Source organism: Microcaecilia unicolor, chromosome 5, assembly GCF_901765095.1.
Source record: "Microcaecilia unicolor chromosome 5, aMicUni1.1, whole genome shotgun sequence".
Lineage (NCBI taxonomy): Eukaryota > Metazoa > Chordata > Amphibia > Gymnophiona > Siphonopidae > Microcaecilia > Microcaecilia unicolor.
The window spans coordinates 218,767,500-218,789,541 of record NC_044035.1 but is presented as its reverse complement, the minus strand read 5'-3'; the positions used below and the strand labels follow the sequence as shown (position 1 = coordinate 218,789,541).

The window sequence follows — 22,042 nt, the reverse complement described above, 5'->3', positions numbered from 1 at the left end:
TGGATGTTGCTGAATTATATTATTCTGTCTCACTGTATTTCCAGTTTTGGCATAGTATAAGTAGTCACAAGGACAAAATATAAGAAAATCAATGAACTGATTTAGGGGCTTATAGCCCATTTAGTTATGCTTAAACAAAATGAGAGATCTGCATGAAAGAAAATATTTACTTTTATTAATTTGTCTTGTGAAAACAACTTGTCCCTGAAACATGCTCAAAACAGACTAATCCATTTGTACAAAAGAGATGAGGTGAAGATATACCCCAATGAAAGGAGAGTTTAATTTTACTTCCAATCTTTAAAACACCAGGCTTTCCAAGGCAGATTACAGCAGTTAAGATGAACCCATCAGTAAACAGGATATCCTCACTGAAGTTTGGCCATATATTACTGTATTGTATAGAACAGTGTAGAAAAATAGGGTCACAGAAATCGGCATAATCGAAAGCCGATTTTGGGCACCCCCAAACTGCTTTCCGTCACGGGGCCGACCAAAGTTCACGGGGCGTGTCAGAGGCGTAGCAAAGGCGTGACTTGGGCGTGCCTAACACATGGGCGTCCTCGAACCATAATGAAAAAAAAAGGGCATCCCTGATGAGCATTTGGACGACTTTACCTGGTTCAGTTTTTCTTACCACCAAGGCACAAAAAGGTGCCTGAACTGACCAAATGACCACCAGAGGGAATCGGGGATGACCTCCCCTTATTCCCCCAGTGGTCATTAACCCCCTCCCACCCTCAAAAAAGAACTTTAAAAATATTTTGTGCCAGCTTCTATGCCAGCCTCAAATGTCATACTCAAGGACATCGCAGCAGTAAGCAGGTCCCTGGAGCAGTTTTAGTGGGTGCAGTGCACTTCAGGCAGGCGGACCGAGGCCCATCCCCCTCCCCACCTGTATACACTTGTGGTGGTAAATGTGAGCCCTCCAAAACCCACCACAAACCCACTGTACCCACATCTAGGTGTCACCCTTCACCCATAAGGGCTATGGTAGTGGTGTACAGTTGTGGGTAGTGGGTTTTGAGGGGCTCAGCACGCAAGGTAGGGGAGCTATGTACCTGAGAGCTTTTTCTGAAGTCCATTGCAGTGCCCCCTAGGATGCCCGGTGGTGTCCTGGCATGTCAGGGGGACCAGTGCAATGCTGGCTCCTCCCAAGACCAAAGGGCTTGCATTTGGTCGTTTCTGAGATGGGTGTCCTTAGTTTCCATTATCACTGAAAATCAGAAACGACTAAGGACAACCATCTCTAGGGACGACCTAAATGTCAAGATTTGGGTGTCCCCACTGTATTATTGAAACGAAAGATGGACGCCCATCTTGTTTTGATAATATGGGTTTTCCCGCCCCTTCGCCAGGACATCCTGCGAGGACATCCTCAGGAAAACTTGGGCGCCCCTTTCAATTATGCCCATCCACACCTTTTTACAGATGGACCACGCATAGACAGTCCATTATTTCTAATAATCTTTTACTATTGTTTTCAATATTGTTTGCTATTGTTTTGGGTGAACCAGTGTGGTGGCAATCTTCGACTACTGCCAGCAAGCTCCACCTACTGGCTCCAATCCATATAATGGGCTAGATAGCCTCATGCCATCTCCTGTTCTCAAGCTAACCTCCTTGGTTTTACAGTAAGGTAACTTTGGTTAGTTCCTTTGAGATGCAAAGTGGGTTGCCCTGAGCAGAGGGGGGGGGGGGCTGGAGGGAAAATGCAGACCCTGGGAGAAAAACGTGGACTGCATCAAAGAAAAGAAGAGTATCACAACAATATAATAATATCAAAAGCATAACAGTTATACAGATCCAATTCAAACTCTATACGTAACACTGAAAACCACTCAAGTACAGCTTGTATTACTCAAGATCTCTCTCAAAATAACTCAGTAGGTCACTTTTCATGGTTGAGGAAGTATAAATAGACATAAGGAAATGGAAGGCAAATACTGTATGTGAACATTAAAAAGTATGCTACTTACATTGTATGGTTTGAAATTGCACTTAAGGTCCCGAGGATCTGAAACCAAAAGAGTGCCAAGCATGTTAAATCCCAGATTTAGACATCTTGAAAGAGAAGCAAATAGATTGTACTGAATCTCTGCTGCACTGAGCCAGTTGTTCACCTGTAATTAGTGTTCTTTAAAAACAGCAGTTCATCACATAGATATGTTTGTTGCCAGGAGTAATGACATTTACAGAACTTTCTTATAAAGAATAAAAATCTTTACTCTACATTGGTCTTACCTTGAAGTAGCCCTGTATAGGTTCTGTTAGTTCTCATATAGGCAAGTTCTTGAAAGAAATAATACCTTTTTATTTTTATTTAGACTTCTAAAGAAAAAAAAAAGAGTTGGTTTCTGCAAATGATGAACAGCTGTCTTCAGTGAAGCAGAAATTGTCTTACCTGATAATTTTCTTTCCTTTAACCACAGTACATGAATCCAGAAACTTGTGGGTTGTAACCATCTATCAGCAAGTGGAGATAGAGAGCACCGAACTTTGCCTTATAGGATGGTATGCTCCTTGGTTAGTCAGTATTTCTCATAACAAGCAGAAGGAATATAAAGAGTCATAATAGATTCCCTTCCTCACAGAGCAGAAGCATGAGCAGTAGTAAACAGCAAAAACTTTTAACACCAAAATGAGCTATTACCTTAAACAGAGAAATGAACAAACCATGAGAACAGGGCACTGGAAGGGTGGGGTTCTGGATTCATCTGCTGCGGTTAAAGGAAAGAAAATTATCAGGTAAGACATCATTTCTCCTTCCTTAGCATCTGCAGCAGATAAATCCAGAGAGACTTGTGCGATGTAGAAAGGCAGTCCTCATATAGGGTGGGAATCTGAAACTACCGCAGAGAGCACCAAATGGCCAAAAGAAGAGTCTGCTCAAGCCACAACATCCAGATTTAATGCTTGGAAAAAGGATGCAACGATGACCAATTGCTGCTTTACATACACCTTTGAGGGAAAAAACAAACTCGTGATTCCACCCATGTAGTTTCTAGGCCCCTAGTAGAATGTGCTCAAAGAGAAGCCAGCAGCCACTTGCTGGAAAGAAGGTATGCAGGGGCAATATCCTCCTTAATCCAGTGGGAAAGTGACACTTTAGATGCTGCATTACTCTGATTCAAGCCTGAAAAAAAAAAAAAGAACAAAAAGACGATCAGACTACCTGAGAAACATTGGTAGCTTGCAAATACTCGACGAACATCATGGCAACGGAGCAAGTGAAAATCCGTCTTGCAATTCCCTTCCCTAAAAGAGGGCAGAAAAATAAGCTGGCTAAGATGAAAAGCTAAAACTACCCTGGGAAGACAAGAAGGAAAGGTATGAATACTCATTCCTGAATCTGAGAAAGGAAGGAATGGATCTCTGTCCAACCACGTGTGTAACAAGTTTCCACTCTGGACAAGGCCAATGAAGAGAAGGCTTAAGACGAGCCCCTTTCAAAAAATGAACCACATCTGGATAAGTAGTAAATCTGGAATCCAGAATCTAACCCCACTAATAGGCATGAACCACCACTTAAACCTTAAAGAGTTGTAAGTGAGCCCTTACTTAGACCATCATTCAAGAAGGCTAATATTCACCTCAAATTCACTACCAAGCCCTCTCCTCCTCCTCACCCTATAACCCACTCCCTCAACCAACCAACCCAGGCCTCCTTCTCCTCTTTTCCTGATATCACCGAAGAGGAAACCGCCCATCTTCTCTCCTCCTCGAAATGCACCACCTATCCCTCTGACCCCATCCCCACCAACTTACTTAACACCATCTCTCCTACTGTCACCCCCCCCCCCCCCCCCATCTGTCATATCCTCAACCTCTCTCTCTCCACTGCAACTGTCCCTGACACCTTCAAGCATGCTGTAGTCACACCACTCCTCAAAACACCATCACTAGACCCTACCTGTCCTTCCAACTACCGCCCCATCTCCCTCCTACCCTTCCTCTCCAAGATACTTGAACGCGCCGTTCACAGCCGCTGCCTTGATTTTCTCTCCTCTCATGCCATCCTCGATCTGCTGCAATCCAGTTTTCGCCCTCTACACTCGACAGAAACGGCACTCACTAAAGTCTGAAATGACCTGTTCCTTGCAAAATCCAAAGGTCCCTACTCCATCTTCATCCTCCTCAACTTATCCGCCGCTTTTGACACTGTCAATCATAATCTACTCCTTGCCGCACTATCCTCATTTGGATTCCAGGGCTCTGTCCTCTCCTGGTTCTCCTTATCTCTCCCACCTTCAGAGTACATTCTCATGGATCTTCCTCTACCCCCATCCCGCTCTCTGTTGGTTTTCCTCAGGGATCTGTCCTTGGATCCCTTCTTTTCTCAATCTACACCTCTTCCCTGGGCTCGCTGATCTCATCTCATGGTTTCCAGTATCATCTTTATGCTGATGACACCCAGCTTTCTCTCTCCACACCTGACATCACTGCGGAAACCCAGGCCAAAGTATCGGCCTGCTTATCCAACATTGCTGCCTGGATGTCCAACTGCCACCTGAAACTGAACATGGCCAAGACCAAACTCAATGTCTTTCCACCCAATCCCACTTCTCCTCTCCCTCCACTCTCTATTTCAGTGATAACACCCTCATCCTCCCCGTCTCATCTACCCGCAACCTCGGAGTCATCTTCGACTCCTCCCTCTCTGCCCATATCCAGCAGACAGCCAAGACCTGTCGCTTCTTTCTCTATAACATCAGCAAAATTTGCCCTTTCCTCTCTGAGCACACCACCCGTACTCTCATCCACTCTCTCATTACCTCTCGCCTTGACTACTGCAACCTACTCCTCACTGGCCTCCCACTTAACCATCTATCCCCCCTTCAATCCTTTCAGAACTCTGCTGCGCGTCTTATCTTCCGCCTAGACCGATATGCTCATATCACCCCTCTCCTCAAGTCACTTCACTGGCTTCCGATCAGGTACCGCACACAATTCAAGCTTCTCTTATTAACCTACAAATGCATTCAATCTGCAGCCCCTCATTACCTCTTTACCCTCATCTCCCCTTACGCTCCTACCCGTAACCTCCGCTCACAGGACAAATCCCTCCTCTCAGTACCCTTCTCCACCACCGCCAACTCCAGGCTCCTCCCTTTCTGCCTCACCTCACTCTATGCTTGGAATAAACTCCCTGAGCCCATATGCCAAGCCCCCTCCCTGCTCATCTTCAAATCCTTGCTCAAAGCCCACCTCTTCAATGTCGCTTTCGGCACCTAACCATTATTCATCTATTCAGGAAATCTAGACTGCCCCAATTTGATTGACTGTACTTTTTTGTCCTTTAGATTGTAAGCTCCTTCGAGCAGGGATTGTCCTCTGTGTTAAATTGTACAGCGCTGCGTAACCCTGGTAGCACTTTATAAATGTTAAGTAGTAGTAGTAGTAGTAGTAATATGTGTGGCAAAAAGGCCCAAAATGGAGACTACTATGCTTCAAAACTCGACAGACACAAGCATACATGACAGAAGTAAAGTTGCAATGATATTGTTAACATATCCTTTCCTTCTCCTAGGAAGGAAGTAGTTGGTATCTATCTTCACAAAGGCAATGGAGGATGAAAAGTCAAAACCTTCAATTCTGACGGGAGGCAGAGTTTGAAAAATAATACAACATGAACATGTGAACTAAACATATAGAGGAGTAGCCTAATGGTGAAAACAGTGGGTTGGAAATCTTAGAAGCCCAATTCAAATCCCTCTGTGGCTCCTTCTGATGCTGGGAAACTCACTTAACCCTCTATTGCCTCAAGTACCAATTTAGATTACAAGCCCTCCAGGCATTGGTTGTTGCCAATTATTCAGCATATTAAATATAAAGTGTTGGTCTTGGTGCATCATAAGTACATAAGCATCGCCATACTGGGACAGACCAAAGGTCCATCAAGCCCAGTATCCTGTTTCCAACAGTGGCCTATCCAGGTCACAAGTACCTGGCAAGATCCCAAACAGATTTTATGCTGCATAGGAGCCGACTCTGTGGGTGCTTGAGCACCCCCAATATTGAGCAAATTCCTTGTATGTGTCCAGGGAGGGGTTATTTCCATTAGGTTTAGCACCCCCAATAATTTTAAAATGTTGGCTCCTATGCTGCTTATCCCAGGTATAAGCAGTGGATTTTCCCATCTTAATAATGGTTTATGGACTTTTCTTCTTGGAAATTCATTAACTTTGTTTTAGCCAATGAGGAGCATATTGCTCTGGAGTTTCTATAGAAAGGGAACTTTTAACGTTAACATTTTAGTAGCAGACAAAGGATGTCTTAATCTAAGTTGAAGGAACATCTTTGTAAACCGACAGAGAATATCTAAATGAGGATGTAACAATGCTGGCTTTCTTCCACTTGACTTGCAGCTGTAGATCTGTTAGAGAAGATGTTGGAACTTGATGTGGAAAAGTGCCTTACAGCAGCAGAGGTCCTGGAGCACCCATACTTCGACCAACTGCGAGACCCAGATTTAACTGAAGAACCACCCTATAATGGCAAGGGCCAAGGGCAATGAGAAGCTTTCAGTGAACGAGTGGAAAAGTAAGGACTTTTCTCCTCTTAAGAACCCAGTGTTTTGTTCCTTGACCTCCCCCCCCCCCCCACCATACACACACACACCTCTTTGGCACTTCAGCCATCTCTTCTTTAGTACCATTGGTCTTATTTATTTGTTACATTTGTATCCCACATTTTCCCACATTTTTGCAGGCTCAATGTGGCTTACATGTTAACCATTAACGGCGTTAGCCGGTTCCGGTCTGAACAAATACAGTTTATGAATGAGTACAAGGTGATATTATCTTTCTTTCTTAGAAAGAGTGGTAGAATTCTCCCAGTGATGATGGAAGGAGGCAAAGATCATTAGTTATGGAGAAGTTAGGATAAATCCAGGAATGGTGTAAAACATGGGGCCAGGGCAGAAATGTGGAAGAGGCCCCAAAGTCCACCAGTCCACTGTATTTCCCTCAGTGTCAGGGTTTCAGGCCCAGAGCACTTGCCCTGCTTGCACCCCCCTCCCCCTATCCTAACACCAGCCCTGGGTAAATCCACAGATAAAATAGAATTTAAACTTGTGTTACTAAGTGTTAGGTTTGGGGTCATAAGAACCACAGGCCCCAGACCATTGATTTGCTTGTCTTTGTACTGGTTACTATTATCTGATATTCAGAAATTATTTAGGGGGCGTGGGTGGGTTTGTATTTGACATTGTTGTTCCATTTTGTGTTTATAACCCAGTGCCTTGGGGTGAATCAAACCATTTATGCTATTACCCCTTTGTATTTTAAACAAGTCCTCAAAGAGGGGCATAATCGAAAGGGACGTCCAGGTTTTGATGAGGATGTCCTCGCAAAACGTCCCCATCCAGGGGGACGTGGACGTCCATCTTTTGTTTCAATAATACGCTCAGGGACGCCCAAATCCTGAAATTTGGTCATCCTTAGAGATGGTCATCCCTAGACTTGGTCGTTTCTGATTTTTGGCGATAATGGAAACCAAGGACATCCATCTCAGAAACAACCAAATGCAAGCCATTTGGTCATGGGAGGAGCCAGCATTTGTAGTGCACTGGTCCCCCTCACATAGTAACATAGGAAATGACGGCAGATAAAGATGCCAGGACACCAACCGATCGGGCCCTAGGGGCACTGCAGAGGACTTCATAAATTGCTCCCAATAACATAGCTCCCTTACCTTGTGTGCTGAGCCCCCCAACCCCAGTACCCACAACTGTACACCATTACCATAGCCCTTATGGGTGAAGGGGGGCACCTGGATGTGGGTACAATGGGTTTGTGGTGGGTTTTGGAGGGCTCACTGTTTCCTTCACAAACATAATAGGTAGGGGGGGGGGGGCCTGGGTCCGCCTGCCTGAAATGCACTGCACCCACTAAAACTGCGATGGACCTGAGTATGACATCTGAGGCTCGCAATAAATATTTTTTTTTATGTTCAACGGTTTTTATTGATGTCAATACAAAGAAACACGTCCACAGTAGAAATACACTCAGATTCAAAGAGCAAGAAGCACTCAGTGAGGACAAAATAACACATTCCAATATCATTCTTTTAACATTTTATCTCCACCCCACCCCTCTATTTTATGTTTAACATTAAACATTGAGGACACTGTGCAACAGGCGACAGCGGAGCAGCCGCGGCTCACAGCACGCATTTCAGAGCTAGAAACGAAAATGGAAGACTCTGTGCTCTTTCTTCTTCCTGATGTCCTGCACATTCCTTTAAGTGAAAATAAGCATTCTCAGTTTCACTTAAAGGAGAGTGCACAGGACGTCAGGAGGAAGAAAGAGCAGGGCAGCGAACGCAGCACCAGAGACCGGCGCTGAAGAAGTCTTCAGCTTGCGAGGGTTGGGGACCCCCACCAGCAAAAGTATTTGCTGCTGTGGGGTGCGGCGGGGGGAGCAGTGAGGCGGTGTGGGGAGCGGCGAGGTGGGAAGGAGGTGAGGTGGGGGGGCGAGATGGCAGACTAAAATGTGCCCCCACTGCAAAGTCTGGCTACGCCCCTGATGCAAGGATTGCCAACTGGATGATAAAGGAAGTGGGCACTCTTGAGATGGTCTGTACAGCTTTTCCAAATATTGGTCAAAAGGATCAATACTTCATCCTGTGGTATATGTTGGTATAGAGCCCTTCGATATCAAAAGTGACCAGAATGATATTACTGGTACCTCCATCAAATCTGTGTAATAATGAAATGACATGGGATGCGTCACATACATATGACTTAACATGAGGGATGAATGGTCTGAGAATAGCATCTATGAATACAGACAATGGTTCAAGTAACGAACCAGTAAATGACACAATAAGTCTTCCTGGGGGCCTAGTAAGTGATTTATGGATTTTTGGTAGCATGTATATTATTGGCATTACTGGATATTTGACCATTTAAAACTCTCTCTCTCTTTTGGGGTTAAAAAACCAGATGTAAATCCAAAGTTGATCCAAAAATCAACTTCATTCTTCAATTGGACCCTCTTCTAGTAATTGATAGAAAGTATTATCCAACAATTGTTGTTCGACTTCATCCACATAACCTTGCATATTCTGAACAACAATGCCTCTTTCCTTTGTCTGCTGGTTTGATGGTGATATCTGTATTGTTTCTGAGGGACATCAACGCTTGCTTTTCTTCTCTAGAGAGATTATACAATATTCTCTTCTTTTTGTTCTCTAATCATGTCAGGACTCTAATTACACATTTGTGAAAAGCAACTATGAGTGGATCTGTGGGATCAGGGAGGACCCAACATGATTTTTTTTCTTCACAATAGCAATGTCTTACATAAGTACATAAGTAATGCCACACTGGGAAAAGACCAAGGGTCCATTGAGCCCAGCATCCTATCCACGACAGCGGCCAATCCAGGCAAAGGGCACCTGGCAAGCTTCCCAAATGTACAAACATTCTATACATGTTATTCCTGGAATTGTGGATTTTTCCCCAAGTCCATTTAGTAGCGGTTTATGGACTTGTCCTTTAGGAAACCGTCTAACCCATTTGTAAACTCTGCCAAGCTAACTGCAGTCACCACGTTCTCCGGCAACAAATTCCAGAGTTTAATTACGCGTTGGGTTTCTCCAATTTGTTTTAAATTTACTACACTGTAGTTTCATCGCATGCCCCCTAGTCCTAGTATTTTTGGAAAGCGTGAACAGACGCTTCACATCCACCTGTTCCACTCCACTCATTATTTTATATACCTCTATCATGTCTCCCCTCAGCCGTCTCTTCTCCAAGCTGAAAAGCCCTAGCCTCCTTAGTCTTTCTTCATAGGGAAGTCGTCCTACCCCGCTATCATTTTAGTCGCCCTTCACTGCACCTTTTCCAGTTCCACTATATCTTTCTTGAGATGAGGTGACCAGAATTGAACACAATACTCAAGGTGCGGTCGCACCATGGAGTGATACAACGGCATCCTCACACCTGTTTTCCATACCTTTCCTAATAATACCCAACATTCTATTCGCTTTCCTAGCCGCAGCAGCACACTGAGCAGAAGGTTTCAGTGTATTATCGACGACGACACCCAGATCCCTTTCTTGGTCCGTAACTCCTAATGTGGAACCTTGCATGACATAGCTATCATTCGGGTTCTTTTTTCCAACATGCATCACGTTGCACTTGCTCACATTAAACGTTATCTGCCATCTAGCCACCCAGTCTCCCAGTCTCATAAGGTGTCCTAGTCTCGTAAGGTCCTTCTGTAATTTTTCACAATCCTGTCGCGAGTTAACGACTTTGAATAACTTTGTGTCATCAGCAAATTTAATTACCTCGCTAGTTACTCCGATCTCTAAATCATTTATAAATATATTAAAAAGCAGCGGTCCTACCTTATGCCTTTGCCTATAGGTATTGTCATGGACCGCTGGTAATGTTGTTCTGCTCTTATATTTACGCTTATTTGCCATGGTGTGTTAATATTGTTTGTTTGATTTTGTGTTTTCTTTTATGTTGTATGTTTTGAAAAACTTTCAATTAAAATATGAAAAAAAAAGCAGCGGTCCTAGCACAGACCCCTGAGGAACCCCACTAACTACCCTTCTCCATTGTGATGCCCATTTAACCCCACTCTCTGTTTCCTATCCTTCAACCAGTTTTTAATCCACAATAGGACTTTTCCTCCAATCCCATGACCCTTCAATTTCCTCTGTAGCCTTTCATGAGGTACCTTGTCAAACGCCTTTTGAAAATCCAGATACACAACATCAACCGGCTCCCCTTTGTCCACGTTTGTTTACTCCTTCAAAGAATTGAAGTAAATTTGTCAGGCAAGATTTCCCTACACAAAAGCCGTGCTGACTTGGTCTCAGTAATCCATGTCCTTGGATGTGCTCTGTGATTTTGTTTTTAATAATAGCCTCTACCATTTTCCCCGGCACCGACGTCAGACTCACCGGTCTATAATTTCCCGGATCTCCCTGGAACCTTTTTTTTTAAAATGGGTGTTACATTGGCCACCCTCCAATCTTCATAGGGTACTGCTCATTTTGAAAAAAACTGTGTAATTTGAAGTTTCTTTTCAAGACGGAAGAGGTCAATTTTGTTTTGCAAAGGGTCAAACATTAGTTGGAACAAATTTAAGGCCTTATTGTAAGACACGTGACTGTGTATCTGTCAAAGCACTATCAGATAAATTGATTATTGGGATGTCACTAGATTGTCGTTCCATTGTTGATAACTGTTCCTTCTCCGTGGTCTGACATATTCCAATTAATAAATTCAGAATAAAATACTTATTTCTAACTTTTTTGTCTGAAAAACAAATAGAGAGGGCAATACAGCATACAAACAAGGTATACAAACAAAAAAAGCAACACTGGGCCTTCAAGACTAGGACAACAGGAGTACTTTATTGAAAGGTGACCCGACACAGGCCGTGTTTCGGCATCAAATGACGCCTGCCTCGAGGTCAAAATATGATTCTGTAATATATAAATCGTGCAGCTCAAGTGCCTCAACACATCAAAGTGCTATAATTCGGAGATGTTCGCCGCAGCGCAAAAAACCGCTCCTATGGAAGCTATCTCTTATGCATAAACAGCCGGCTGTTTATGCATAAGAGACGGCTTCCATAGGAGTGGTTTTTCGCGATGCGGCGAACATCTCCGAATTATAGCACTTTGATGTGTTGAGGCACTTGACCTGCACGATTTATATATTACAGAATCATATTTTGACCCCGAGGCAGGTGTCATTTGATGCCGAAACACGGCCTGTGTCGGGTCACCTTTCAATAAAGTACTCCTGTTCTCCTAGTCTTGAAGGCCCAGTGTTGCTTTTTTTGTTTGTATAACTTTGTAGTCTGAGAATTTTATATTTCTATTTGCTTTGGTCCTGGTGTCTCTTTTCTGATTTTTCTTCTTGTCTTTGCAGGGTCTCCTATCCATTTGGCATTGCTTCTCTCCCAAAGTCCACCATCCATCTCCCTCTTTGTCCCTATCTGTCTTATTAAGCATCTCCTCTCTGTGTCCGTGTCCCTGTCCCCGTCTCTTTCCCTTCCCCCACATTCTGCATCTGCCTTCTCAGTGACCTTATCCTCCCCTATATTTTTATTTATTTATTTATGCATTCTTGTATCCCACTGCTATCCAAAAACAGGTTTCAGTTCAAAGTGGCTTACAATTTACATTCTGGTTGAAGATTACAATGATGGTTTACAATAAGGAAGTGGAAAGGACATCGTTAGCTTATTTAGTTATAGAATTTTTTTGAAGAGGTAGGTTTTCAGATCTTTTCTGAATTGAAGATAGTTGGTGATGCTTTTTATGACCTTTGGTATTGAGTTCCACCATTTGGAACCCAGGTAACTAAATCCAGCCATGTGAATGTTTTTTTAAGTTATGTTTCTGCATTTGGGTAGGTGAAGAAGTAGGTAGCTTCAGATTTCTGGGCCTGCATTTCTTGGGGATAGTTCGATCATATCTAGCAAATATTCAGGAGACATACCAAATAGTATCTTGTAGATGACGGTGCTAGCTTTGAAGATTAATTTTGCCTTCATTGGCAGCCAGTATAGTTGTTTGAACAGTGGAGTAGCTCTTTCATATTTCAACTTCTTGAATATTAGCCTTGCTGCCGTGTTTTGGACAGTTTGCAGCGAATAGTATGTTTTCCTTGCACCCTACTGGGCTCATTTTTGAAATAGAAGGGCGCCCATTTTTTGACAAATCGGGAGATGGGCGTCCTCTCAGGGTTGCCCAAATCGGCATAACTGAAAGCTGATTTTGAGCGCCCTCAACTGCTTTCCATCACGGGGATGACCAAAGTTCCCGGGGGCGTGTCGGAAGCATAGTGAAGGCAGGACTGGGGCGTGCTTAACACATGGGCATCCTCGGCCGATAATGGAAAAAAGAAAGGCATCCCTGACAAACACTTGGCCGACTTTACTTGGTCCTTTTTTTTTTTATGACCAAGCCACAAAAATGTGCCCTAAATAACCAGATGACCACCAGAGGGAATCGGGGATGACCTCCCCATACTCCCCCAGTGGTCACTAACCCCCTCCCCACCCTAAACAAAATGTTAAAATATTTTTTTCCAGCCTCAAATATCATACCTAGCTCCCTGACAGCAGTATGCAGGTCCCTGGAGCAGTTTTAGTGGGTACTGCAGTGCACTTCAGGCAGGCGGACCCAGGCCCATCTCCACCTACCTGTTAAACTTGTGGTGGTAAATGTGAGCCCTCCAAAACCCACCAGAAACCAAATGTACCCACAGGTAGGTGCCCACCTTCATCCATAAGGGCTATGGTAGTGGTGTACAGTTGTGGGGAGTGGGTTTTGGGGGGCTCAGCACACAAGGTAAGGGAGCTATGCACCTGGGAGCTTTTTCTGAAGTCCACTGCAGTGCCCAGTTGGTGTCCTGGCATGTCAGGGGGACCAGTGCACTACGAATGCTGGCTCATCCCACAACCAAATGGCTTGCATTTGATCGTTTCTAAGATGGGCGTCCTCGGTTTCCATTATCGCTGAAAATCGGGGACGACCATCTCTAAGGTTGACCTAAATGTTGAGATTTGGGTGTCCTCGACCGTATTATCGAAACAAAAGATGGCCGCCCATCTTGTTTCTATAAAACCGGTTTCCCCGCCCCTTCACAGGGACGCCCTGCAAGGAAGCCCTCAGGAAAACTTGGGCGCCCCATTCGATTATGCCCTTCCATGTATACTGCATTATAGTTGTGATAGTATCATCGATAGTACTATTATCTGAAATGATTGTCAGAAAGGCGGTATATGAAGTCCCATTTCCCTTCTCAGTTTTCATAGTGTTCTGAAGCATTTTGATATTACTGCTATTTGACTGTCCAATGATGTTTAACAAGAATAATTTCCTGTATTTTTAGTTGTGTTTTGATTTTGTATGTGTGATGGTTGTTTGTGAAATTTTGGCGAGATGTGGGGTTGTGTGGGCTTGATAGAATCAGGCATTTGGTTTTGTTTCTCTTTAGTTTGAATTTGAAAGCTGCTGCCCAATTTTCCATAAGGTCCAGACCTGTTTTAATTTTGTCCAGTATTTCTGAGACATCGTTTTTAAAAGGTATGCAAATGGTGACATCATCTGTGTATATGAATGGGTTGAAGCCCATTAGTTCCATTTTTTGCCAACTGGAGCCATGCCTCACCAACAATTTTTAATAAGAAGCAGGAAAAAATAAATGCTGTTCATGTATTTTGTTTTGCTTAGAAGCTATTTTATTCAGAATTTGAGATGAGATGGCCTTGAGATGTTTCTAGCTCATGTCCCAAAGGCACCAAGTTATGCCCACTGGTTATGAGAGAGGTTTCTACAGGTGAAAGGCAATTCTGTAACCGAGCACATGCAATCATGTGTGCCATGCACACATAAGTGCACAGAAAAGTGTCACTTACCCACGTAAATGCACTATGTGCTAATCTCTAGGACTGCGTGTAACTGCGATGGTGGCATACATGTAAGCGGACCATGCAGGGGCAATGTGGGGAGTCTGCCACTCCTTCACACAACTTACAGACTACTGTATGTTTTGCACGTTGCATGTCACACTTAGACGTTCCCAATTATACCTGCAATTGACCGGGAATAAAGGGCGCATCTATACTTAGGCGCATCAGAGTGTTTATGCTAGTATTTAGTAATAGAATATTCAATAATAGAATCTGGCCACCCAGATGCTGTTATAGAACAGATGCTCCCTGCACAGCATTGGGACACGTACAAGGGAGTACCCAGTTATAGAATAGCCCTAGTGATGGGAGAATGCAATAAGAGGGGGATGTGATAGCCCCTTAGGGATGAATTTTATAAATCATACCTAAAAAATTGTTGCTGAAAACACTCCGCTTAAGTGCTATTCTATACGCCGCGCCTAAAGTTAGGTACGGGTTATGGAACAGAGCTTAAGCGCAGGAGTCACACAAAGTTAGGCATGCCCATTTGCACCAACGAAAATGTGGTGCAAAGCCCCCACCTAAATTTATTCTACAATTATGTAACTGGAATTCACGCCCATGCTCTGCTCCAAAATGCTCATGACCCTCCCATTTCCACGCCCCTTTTCCTGGATACATGCAAAATTTAGGAGCAGATCACGTGCCTATAATTACACACATACACGTTAACTGATTTCAATTAATGTCAATGGTTGCTCGTTTAAAACACAGTGATTGGCACAAATTGGTTTGTTATGCAATTAATTTGTGTGCGCAAATTGGGCACATTCCCAAATTTGAATGAACAATTTTTGCAAATTTTATAGAATTAGGGGGTTAAGGGCTTCTGCTGGCTACAAGGGATGAGAATGTATTAGAAATTATAGACACATAAATAAAAACACACTCTACTTACGTTCAATGAGGAAAAGAAAGCAAATTATCCCCATCACAGCAATGATAATACCAGGGACAACGAACGACAGACCCCAACAGGATGACACCCAATAGCCAGCAATTAGTGACCCTAAAATATTCCCCACAGAAGTGTGAGAGTTCCAGATTCCCATAATCAATCCTCGCCTGAAAGGAAAAAACAGTAAGACAGTTAATGGATACAAAAATGAAGGCAAGAATCAAAGGGCAAGGGTAGCCTATGAGAAAGAACTGGAGATCTGGGGCAAGGAGAGTTTCCATGTACATCGTTTCGGCACATACGTGCCTGCCTCAGGGGTGTCTTGGGAATATCAAATAAATCAAAACTGTCTTCAGTAATGTGAAACAGACACACATGGGCATGTTTCGCTAAATATTAAAATGCTAGGTCTTTAAAAAGACCATTTTTTAAAGGAGAACTGCTAATTGGTATGCGCTGATGGTGCATGCTCTAGATATTATCATTCTCCTAAAAAAACAGTCTTTTTAAAGACCTTTTCTAGCATTTTAACATTAGCAACACACACCCATGTGTGTGTGTTTCACATTACTGAAGACAGTTTCAATTTATTTGATATTCACAAGACACCCCTGAGGCAGGCACGTATGTGCCGAAACATGGTTCTGTGTCGAGTTGTGATTAAGAATCTTCATCATATGTTCCCTGGTCTGTTTTTGAAGTGCTTTGATCCACCTCCCACTTTTTCTTTTGCTGTGTATTTCTCCATGGGAGTTTGGTGTTCTTTCCACATCTGTGGATTATCTGAATATTTACCCCCATATCTATAACTTGGAAAAAAAAATACAGTTCACATTTCCTGTAACATAGTTCCCAATAAAGCATTCCCTTCTATCCTGGTTGACGCTTATCCAGGAGGGACAACATAAAGCAGAAAAGACTCCTAAAACATGTATCTCTTTGTTTCCCTAATTTCTCCACCTTTCCCCAGTTCCTACATTCAGACTCACACTAAACCCCAACATTCACACACAGTCCCCTCATGTCCCTCAAATAACTCCCCCCCCCCCCCGACAGTATGTAAGTACTTAAGTTACCCTTCTGCTTTCACTTATATATACTTTCATCTACCAACATTTGCTTATTTCCGATCTGACGAAGAAGGGCAACCTTCGAAAGCTAATCAAGAAATGTATTAAGTTATGTCCAATAAAAAAGGTATCATCTTATTTTCTTTTCCATGTTTTATTTTGTTTCTATTGATTACCTATAAAAGTGGACTAACACAGCTACCACACCTCTCTAAACTGAGTGAAGAAATATCTTCTCCGATTTGTTTTAAATTTACTACTTAGCAGCTTCATTGTGGGTCCCCTAGTCCTAGTATTTTTTTGAAAGAATAAACAAGCAATTCTGTCTTCCTGTTTCACTCCACTCAGTATTTTACAGACCTCTATCATATCTCCCCATCAGCTGTGTCTTCTCCAAGCTGAAGAGCCCTAGGTGCGTTAGCCTTTGTTCATAGGGACGTTGTCCCATTCCCTTTATCATTTTCATCGCCCTTCTCTGAGCCTATTCTAATTCTGCTACCTTTTTTGATATACGATGGCCGGAATTGCACACAGTAGTCAAGGTGCGGTCGCACCATGGAGTGATACAAAGGCATTATAACATTCTCATTTTTGTTTTCCATTGCTTTCCTAATAATTCCTAACATTCTATTTGCTTTCTTAGCTGCCACCGCACACTGAGCAGAGGGTTTCAACGTATCATTAATGATGACACCTAGATCCCTTTCCTGGTGGCGACTCCTAACATGGAACCTTGCATCACATAACTATGGTTTGGGTTCCTCTTTCCCACATACATCACTTTGCACTTGCTCACATTAAATGCCATCTGCCATTTGGATGCCTAGTTTCTCAGTTTCGTAATGTCCTCTTGCAATTTTACAACTCTGAATAACTGTGTCTTCAGCAAATTTAATTACCTCACTAGTTATTCCCATCTCTAGATCATTTATAAATATGTTTAAAAGCAGCAGTCCCAACACAGACCCCTGAGGAACCTCACTATCTACCCTTCTCCATTCAGAACACTAACCATTTAACCCTACTCTATGTTTCTACCTTTTAACCAGTTCTTAATCCACAATAGAACATTACCTCCTATCCCATGACTTTCAAATTTCCTCAGGGGTCTTTCATGAGTTACTTTGTCAAATGCCTTTCGAAAATCCAGATACATAATATTGACCAGCTCACCTTTATCCACATGTTTGTTCACCCCTTCAAAGAAATGTAGTAGACTAGTGAGGCAAGATTTCCCTTAACTAAATTCATGTTGGCTTTGTCTCATTAATCCATACTTTTGAATATGCTCTGTAATTTTGTTCTTATAATAGTTTCTATCATTTTGCCTGGCACCATGCATTTCCCCCTAACAAGAAACTACAGACCACTAAGTTAAAGTCAGTGCAGGGCAAAATGATATAAGCTATTATAAAGAACAAATTACTTAACATATAGATACTTTAATATGACAAAGCCAATATGGACTTAGTCTTTTGAAGGTGTGAATAAACGTCTAGATAAAGGTAACATGGAGGGGCATTTTCAAAACAACGTCCAAGTCAGAATTACGATGTCCTGCTTATAACATCCATAAAAACATCCTTCTCACAGCCATATTTGATCAGGAAAAACATTGGGATTTCCTGTTTGAAAATACATGAGAAGGATGTTCATGTACTCAAAATGTCCAAAACGAACAGCCATTTTCTGAAATGAAATGTCCAAAGTATGAACACCAAAAAATCAAGCACAAAAACGTTTGTCTGCCATCATTTGTACAAAAATGGCCACACAGATGTCCCTGCAGAGCAGAGGAGCAGCTTAGTGGTCAGTGCTGTGGACTTTAAACAACAGAATCCAGGTACAAGTCCCACCTTAATTTATTTATATGTTACTAGTAAAAAAGGCCCGTTTCGTTATAAAATGAAACGGGCACTAGCAAGGCAATCCCCCACCCTCCTTCGCTGTCTCGCTCTGTCCCCTCCGAGTTCCAGAGACCCCTCCCAGTTCAAGGCCGGCCTCCCACCCACCCATTTCAAGGCCCCCTCACGCCCCTCCCACCGAGTTCCAGACTCCCCCCTCCCTCTGATTTCAACACCCCCCCCTGTGTTACGGATCCATGGACCCCCCTTGCCGCAACCCCCCCGACCCCTTCTTCCCGATGAAAACACTCCCCGCCACCGTCGCGTACCTGTGCTGACGGGGGACCCCAACCCCCGACAGCCGAAGTTCTGTTTTCGTCTGTGCCGGCGTGTTGCTTGCTAATTAATCTGTTGAAGTTTCTGTGCGTGTGTCTGATGTCAGACGCACACACAGAAACTTGAACAGTACTACTACTACTACTACTATTCAGCATTTCTATAGCGCTACAAGGCGTTCGCAGCACTGCACAAACATAGAAGAAAGACAGTCCCTGCTCAAAGAGCTTACAATCTAATAGACAAAAAAAAAATAAAGTAAGCAAATCAAATCAATTAATGTGAACGGGAAGGAAGAGAGGAGGGTAGGTGGAGGCGAGTGGTTACAAGTGGTTACGAGTCAAAAGCAATCTTAAAGAGGTGGGCTTTCAGTCTAGATTTAAAGGTGGCCAAGGATGGGGCAAGACGTAGGGGCTCAGGAAGTTTATTCCAGGCGTAGGGTGCAGCGAGACAGAAGGCGCGAAGTCTGGAGTTGGCAGTAGTGGAGAAGGGAACAGATAAGAAGGATTTATCCATGGAGCGGAGTGCACGAGAAGGGGTGTAGGGAAGGACGAGTGTGGAGAGATACTGGGGAGCAGCAGAGTGAGTACATTTATAGGTTAGTAGAAGAAGTTTGAACAGGATGCGAAAACGGATAGGGAGCCAGTGAAGGGTCTTGAGGAGAGGGGTAGTATGAGTAAAGCGACCCTGGCGGAAGATGAGACGGGCAGCAGAGTTTTGAACCGACTGGAGAGGGGAGAGGTGACTAAGTGGGAGGCCAGCAAGAAGCAGATTGCAGTAGTCTAAACGAGAGGTGACAAGGGTATGGATGAGGGTTTTGGTAGAGTGCTCGGAAAGAAAGGGGCGGATTTTACGGATGTTGTAAAGAAAGAAACGACAGGTCTTGGCAATCTGCTGGATATGAGCAGAGAAGGAGAGAGAAGAGTCAAAGATGACCCCAAGGTTTCGAGCTGAGGAGACAGGGAGAATGAGAGAGCCATCAACAGAAATAGAAAATGGGGGGAGCAGGGAGGTGGGTTGGGGGGGGGGGGAAATGAGAAGCTCGGTATTGGTCATATTTAATTTCAGGTGGCGTTGAGACATCCAGACAGCAATGTCACACAAGCACGCTGAAACTTTGGTTTGGATGCAAGGTGAGATATCAGGGGTAGAAAGGTAGATTTGGGAGTCATCAGCTTAGAGATGGTAGGAAAAGCCATGGGATGAGATTAATGAACCAAGGGAAGAAGTGTAGATAGAAAAGAGGAGGGGACCAAGAACAGAACCCTGAGGTACGCCGACAGGCAGAGGGATAGAACAGCTGATCATTCATGAAGCAACACCCCGGCGCAGCCGAGAAGAGAACTTCGGCTGTCGGGGGTTGGGGTCCCCTGTCAGCACAGTTACGCGACGGTGGCGGGGGAGTGTTTTTGTCTGAAAGGGGGGTCCAGGGGTCCGTAACGCGGAGGGGTGGGGTGTTGAAATCGGAGGGAGGGCGGAGTCTGGAACTCGGTGAGAGGGGCGTGAGGGGCACACGTCATGATGATGCCTAGCAGACCACAGGAGCCACGGTCCCAGGCAGGACAGAACGTTGGAGGTGAGAATTATATATATAAGATTGTGAACCCTTCAGGAACAGATAAAAATCTTATTGTACTCAAAGGTACACCACTACAGTAGCCATCATGCTTGCAGGTGTCTTACAAATTAAGGTACAGTAGGTATTTCTATGTTCCAGGAGGGCTCATATATTTGTACAGAAATAAAAAAGAGTTAAAGTGGGAGTTACACCTGGGTCCCATTGTTCAAAGTCCACTGCACTGACCACTAGGCTACTTCTTACACTTGCTTGCTGCTCTATTAGGAATGACTATAATACCTGAAGCTGTCATAGATCCTGGTGTACAATGTCACTTTCACTTGATGGGGGGGGGGGGGGGAGGGGAGTCATGCCTTCATCCCTCCAGTGGTCAGCTGCTGAATCAGGGCAGCTTTCTATACTATGGACGTGACTGAAACAGGTCTAGATAAAAGTGTCCTCCATTTTTGCCTTGGATGTTTCTTCCCATTCCATTATTGCTGAGAGATTTTCTAATTTTGGGCTCATCCTAGTCCTGCCCAAAACAAGCCCCCTTCCTACTTGGATGAGCTATAGTGAAAAACATCAAAATTCTGCTTTTTGAAAATCACAAGATGGACATTTTTGGCAGATGGATTTTTTTGAGTCGCTTTTCAGACATCCATCTGCTTCAAAAATGAGAGCCAGAGTGTATCTGGATTTTCAGAAAGCATTTGATAAAGTCACTAATGAGAGACATTTGAGGAAATTACAAAGACATGGAACAGGAGGCATTGTCATATGGAGGGACTGAAATTAGATAACAGAGAGAAAGCAGAGAATAGGGTTAAATGGTCAAATTCCCCAAAGGAGAAAGGTGAATAGGGGAATACCCCAGTGATTTTGTATTGACACCAGTGCTTTTAACATATGTATAATTGACCTGAAAAAAGGGAACAATGAGTGAAGTGATCAGATTTGCAGATGACACAATACTATTTGAACCTGTTAAATCACAAGCAAATTATGAGAAGTTTCAGAAGAACCTTGCAACACTGGGAGACTGGACATCCAGACGGCAAATAAACTTTAATGTGAACAAGTGCAAAGTGATGTACGTTTATTATCATTTATTTAATGTTGATTGGTATACCGCTAAAAATGCGCAAGGTGCCACTAAGCAGTGTATAATAAATAGAACAGAAAGGAAAGGAAATACAATGTTTACAGGAAAGAGAGAAAACAGATTAAAGTAGAAGGGAAACAAGGCAAGTTAGGGGAATGGAGGAAGGGTATAGGAAAAGAATAACATTTAAAGAACAACAAATAACCCAAACTACAGCTACAGTACATGATGCTGGGTTCCATATTAGGACCACCACCCAGAAAAAGGATCTAGGTGCCTTCCCTTCTGTTCTGCATCAGTGGCCAAAAAACCAAACAAAAACACAAACAGAATGCTAAAGTAGAGGATATCATAACATTTTACGCCTAGCAAGTTGTGCACATAAATTCTAATTAATGCCAATTAGTGTTAAGTGGCAATACGACCAGATTTGCACATGCAATATCGATCGCGCTATATAGACTGGACTGAAAATTGCCACTCTCCTGGTAAGAGGAAACTCTGCCGAGAATCCATCCCCAGAATGCCTCAGCACTATCCATCCAGATTTTTAACAGTATTATTCAGATAATGCTGCAGAAAAACTGGGTACAGACTTGGATATCTAGGTAGGAACTGCTCCTAGCTGGATAGGTCTCACTGAATATCGATCCTTAAATTTTTATGTGTTAGTTTTGACTATGCTTTTGTTTTATTGTGTGTTTATTTTGTAAATATTCATTTGTTTACTGCCTTGATGTGCACTTTCAAAGACTGGTTAATAAACATTTCTGTA

The 22,042-nt window shown here is 43.3% G+C and overlaps 1 protein-coding gene across 2 annotated transcripts in view; it reads right to left on the bottom strand.

The window, feature by feature from the left end:
* SLC37A1 (solute carrier family 37 member 1) overlaps nucleotides 1-22,042 on the bottom strand; it is a 260,315-nt gene that overhangs the window by 106,445 nt on the left and 131,828 nt on the right. For both annotated transcript variants that reach the window (XM_030203782.1, XM_030203783.1), the window contains exons 8-9: nucleotides 15,355-15,521; nucleotides 1,980-2,017 (exon numbers count right to left, since the gene is read on the bottom strand). In XM_030203782.1, coding sequence (XP_030059642.1) covers nucleotides 1,980-2,017; nucleotides 15,355-15,521 — 205 coding nt within the window. The remainder of the gene's footprint in view (nucleotides 1-1,979; nucleotides 2,018-15,354; nucleotides 15,522-22,042) is intronic.